Source organism: Nothobranchius furzeri, chromosome 2, assembly GCF_043380555.1.
Source record: "Nothobranchius furzeri strain GRZ-AD chromosome 2, NfurGRZ-RIMD1, whole genome shotgun sequence".
NCBI lineage: Eukaryota > Metazoa > Chordata > Actinopteri > Cyprinodontiformes > Nothobranchiidae > Nothobranchius > Nothobranchius furzeri.
In genome coordinates, this window is record NC_091742.1 from 7,450,880 (window position 1) to 7,454,693 (window position 3,814).

Below are 3,814 nucleotides of genomic sequence, written 5' to 3' on the forward strand. Positions count from 1 at the left end.
TCTACTCCGAGCCCCTCCCGGATGACTGAGCTTCTCACCCTATCTCACTCTGCAGAGAAAAGTCATTTTGGCCGCTTGTATCCGCGATCTCGTTCTTTTTGGTCACTACCCAAATCTCATGACCATAGGTGAGGGTCAAAATGAGCTCTAAAGCTGATCCACTGCACTGCAAACCTTCACCGTGTTCAAATAATTACAGAATAACTGATTTATTGCAGTTTTTACAAAGAAATTATGTTTTCATTATTTTTTTAAATAAAAATACAATCGAGCCTTATTTGTTTCTCTAATAATGTAAATATTTTGGGCACATTTGGACTTTTTCTGCAGTTAATTAGAAAAATCTGGTAATGTGGACAATAACTGTTAAACCATTCAAAGTTGTGGCCTTTTTCTACATTTATATAATTTTAATTGACAATGTTTTTTGGCTCTGCGCGGCCTTTCTCATCAAGCAAAAATAGGTTTTATGGATGCAAATGCAGGGATGGAAACAATTTTCCTCGTAGCAACCGAACCAAACTCTCTTTCGCTGCACCGATCAGGCCCGCTGGTTAAAAATAACCATCTTTGTTTTCATCCTTTTGCTGTGATGACAACCATCATCCTGTCTCTGCACGGCGTGCAGATTTAAAACCAAAGTACGCTGATTTAAATGTCCATAAAAGCCTGCAGATATAAATCATTGTGGAGGTTGCTGTGTGACAACTTAGACATTGAAGCTTCCCCGCTGGGCCGACTAATTGTTCCACTTCTCTTTGTGCAGAAAGTTCCACGTCGCTCAGACTAATGGTGCAAGAGTGCAGACGTGTACTAACGTGTGAACAATTCAAGCATCACATCTGTCAAATAGAGTTGTCATTCGGACCTGAGGAATGGAGCAGAAGTGAGGCATGCTTTTGGAGTTTATTTCAAATTCAAACACTGAGACACACTTTCAAATTTGTCACTTGTTTTGCTTTTTTTTTAATCTGTCTATCCATGCTCCTTCTCTCATCCATAACGTGATCCTGCAGAACATCAGGAGAGAGACGGAGGGAGGAGAGGGCTGCACAACCATATCCTGGAGCAAGAGGAGGCTTCTAAAATGAGCTCCATGATGAAAAATGATGAATAATATTCAGGCTAATGACAACGTTTCTGGCAAAACGTGGATTTTTATGCCTGATATAACCTCACATCTAAACAATGCCAGCAACAGATGTCACAAACGTCAACCTCAGCCTGGATCCAGCTTCTGTGGAATCAAATCGACATGTTTGCGGGTTTTATGGAGTTGATTTGACTGTTTTCTCTTAAAGCAACCGCCTATATCTTTTAATATTAAAAACATTCATGGAGATATAGATGAGCTACAGGGAGGTCTACAGTAAAAGTGTGAACTTTATAAGCAAATCCGTGTATGTTGCATGAAACAAAAGCCCTCGGGACGTGGATTCGATGCGTAAAGGCGCGCCGAGCCTAAGTGAGGTCCACCAGCTCAGAAGTGAATAATCCGTTTTTTTCATGAGACTAAATATTCTGCAGCCTCAGCTGTGCTCTCACAGCTCGTGTCTTTTGGGGTTTGGGTGCTCGCCCCTCCCCTTGGACCCTTCAGTAAAGGTAGGAGGGTGCCGCTGTGGCAGGAGGAGCTCATGGAGGTGTCCCACGCCCCCGCGCCGCACACGTCTTGATGGTGCCAGGCTGCGTCCTTCGGCTCGCCTTCCTCTGTGCGCAGCGCCATCAGCTCGATCTCGTGCTTGGCCGCGGTCTCCAGCACCTGTTGCTTGTTGTAGAACAAGACGAAGTTGTTGATGATGGGATGTATGGGCAACGCTATGGCGATGACCCCACAAAGGAAGCTGATTGCCGCGTTGCACCGACCTAGCGTGGTTTTGGGGTACACGTCTCCATAGCCCACTGTGGTCATGGTGATCACGGCCCACCAGAACGACTGTGGGATGCTGGTGAACAGCGTGTCCGGGTGGTTCTGCTCCATAGTGTAGCCCAGAGCAGAGAAAAGGAAGACCCCCACGCCCATGTACATGAGTAGAAGTCCGAGTTCCTTCAGGCTGCTCTTCAGGGCAGAGGTGAGGGTCTGGAGTCCGGAGGAATGGCGCGCTAGCTTGAAAATGCGCGCAATGCGCATTATGCGTAAAGCCTGGACGGCCTGCTGCACGTTGGCCAGCTCCATCACTCCCGCTCCAATGGAGGTAAGAATCAGGACCACAAAGAAAGGCATGATGGCCATGAAGTCGATTATGTTCATGAAAGACAGGACGAATTTGATTTTATTCGGGGAGGAGATCAGGCGAAGGAGGTACTCGATGGTGAACCAGCCGATGCACACCGTCTCGATGACCTCAAGAGTTGGATGCTCGGTGAGGTTCCCCTCCGAGTCTTCCACCTGGAGATCGGGGATCGTCCCGACACACATCACCACGGAGGAGATGAGGATGAAGATGAAAGAAACTATAGCGATGACGTGCGCAGAGAGCGAAGACTCCGGCTTCTCCATCAGCCTCCAGAGGGAAATCTGGAAGCGCTGCCAGCTTCCTGCGGACGGATCTCCCTCTCGGTCCACCAGGATAGTCCTCACCCTCTCGGCTATTTCTGCGAGTTCATCCTCCACCTCCTTCAAGTGGCTTTTACAGCATTCATCAAGGAAATCTGAGCCGATCTTCCAGAAGTCCATCTCCTTCATGAAGCACATCGGGCAGATTCCTCTCTTCATGTGGATCTCTCCATAATAATACAACTCAATGATGCATTTAAACGCTTCAGGGTCTCTGTCGAAGTAAAACTCCCCAGTGTCGGGGTCATAGTCGTCACATAAGGAGGAGATTTCCTCTGGAGACGTGAGGGAGCAGTCCACCAGCTCTGCCAGTCGGGTGTCCGGGTAGCGGTTCAACACGTCCCCATAAAGCGCCTGTTTCACCCCGCCGATGTTCACCACGATCTCCACCTCCTCACTGGCCTCGGAGCCGTTACAGTCCGCGTACCGAGTCCTCTGGAACCCCCACATGATCCCGACAAAACCCACCAAATAGGGTTTGCACAAATGTCCACCGGAGAAGCACCCCACAGTCAAAATCTACCCAACTCTGTGTTCTGGTTTTAAAAAAATCAAATAAATGGTTTTCTCATCCGTGACTGCAGCGTAAAGTCTCGGGTTTGGCAGCAAACAGTGCGCCTGTGCGCTCCGAGAAAGTTGGCATCGAAGTGCGCCTGCTGTCAAGCCCGACGGGTAAAAAGAAAAGCACTTCCGGGCAGGATTTTCAACATAAAACATTCATTGGGCGCATTTCAGACATGTGAAGATTGAAATCTGATTACCAGGAAAGCACGCGAGTGCGTTTATAGTGTTGAAATGTAAAAAAATCATGCCTAGAAAATATGACGGTAAGAATTATAGGTGAAAACTGGTCATTTTTAGAACTTTATAACCACACTCCTGATGTTTTCATCTAATTCGCTTTATTTTTAAAGTCCGACTCACCAGTTTCTGGTTAGTGACACTTGACGCGTCTGTTTACGCTGTTTGTGGACGCAGCGCAATGCAGCCAGGTGCAACCCATAAAGGAGAAGAGAAAACCCTAGAATGAGTTTTATATGTGAGTTTATACAGAATTACCATTTAAAGGTCAGCCAGCTTTAAAAGCTCCCTGTTTTACCTGTTCAACAAGTTTGAGTTCATCTTTGTTAATCTTAATCTCAGAGCAACAGCTGCCCGATTCAAAAAGCTGAGGACGTATTTGGAATTAATATCAAATAAAACTTGATAATTATGAGGTTTTTTACCTCAAAATCCAGACATTGTTACTGGAATCTCTCT

The 3,814-nt window shown here is 46.5% G+C and overlaps 1 protein-coding gene across 1 annotated transcript; it reads right to left on the reverse strand.

Moving 5' to 3' along the window:
- Positions 1-887: 887 nt before the first annotated feature.
- On the reverse strand, positions 888-3,418 carry LOC107377655 (voltage-gated potassium channel regulatory subunit KCNF1). The gene has a single exon (XM_015947414.3). It carries the CDS (start codon positions 3,002-3,004, stop codon positions 1,505-1,507), a length of 1,500 nt encoding a protein of 499 aa, XP_015802900.3. The 5' UTR covers positions 3,005-3,418; the 3' UTR covers positions 888-1,504.
- Between the last annotated feature and the right edge of the window lie 396 nt (positions 3,419-3,814).

Excerpts from the sequence above, each read along its gene's own strand:
- LOC107377655 (XM_015947414.3), bottom strand. The coding sequence starts at position 3,004 with ATGTGGGGGTTCCAGAGGACTCGGTACGCGGACTGTAACGGCTCCGAG.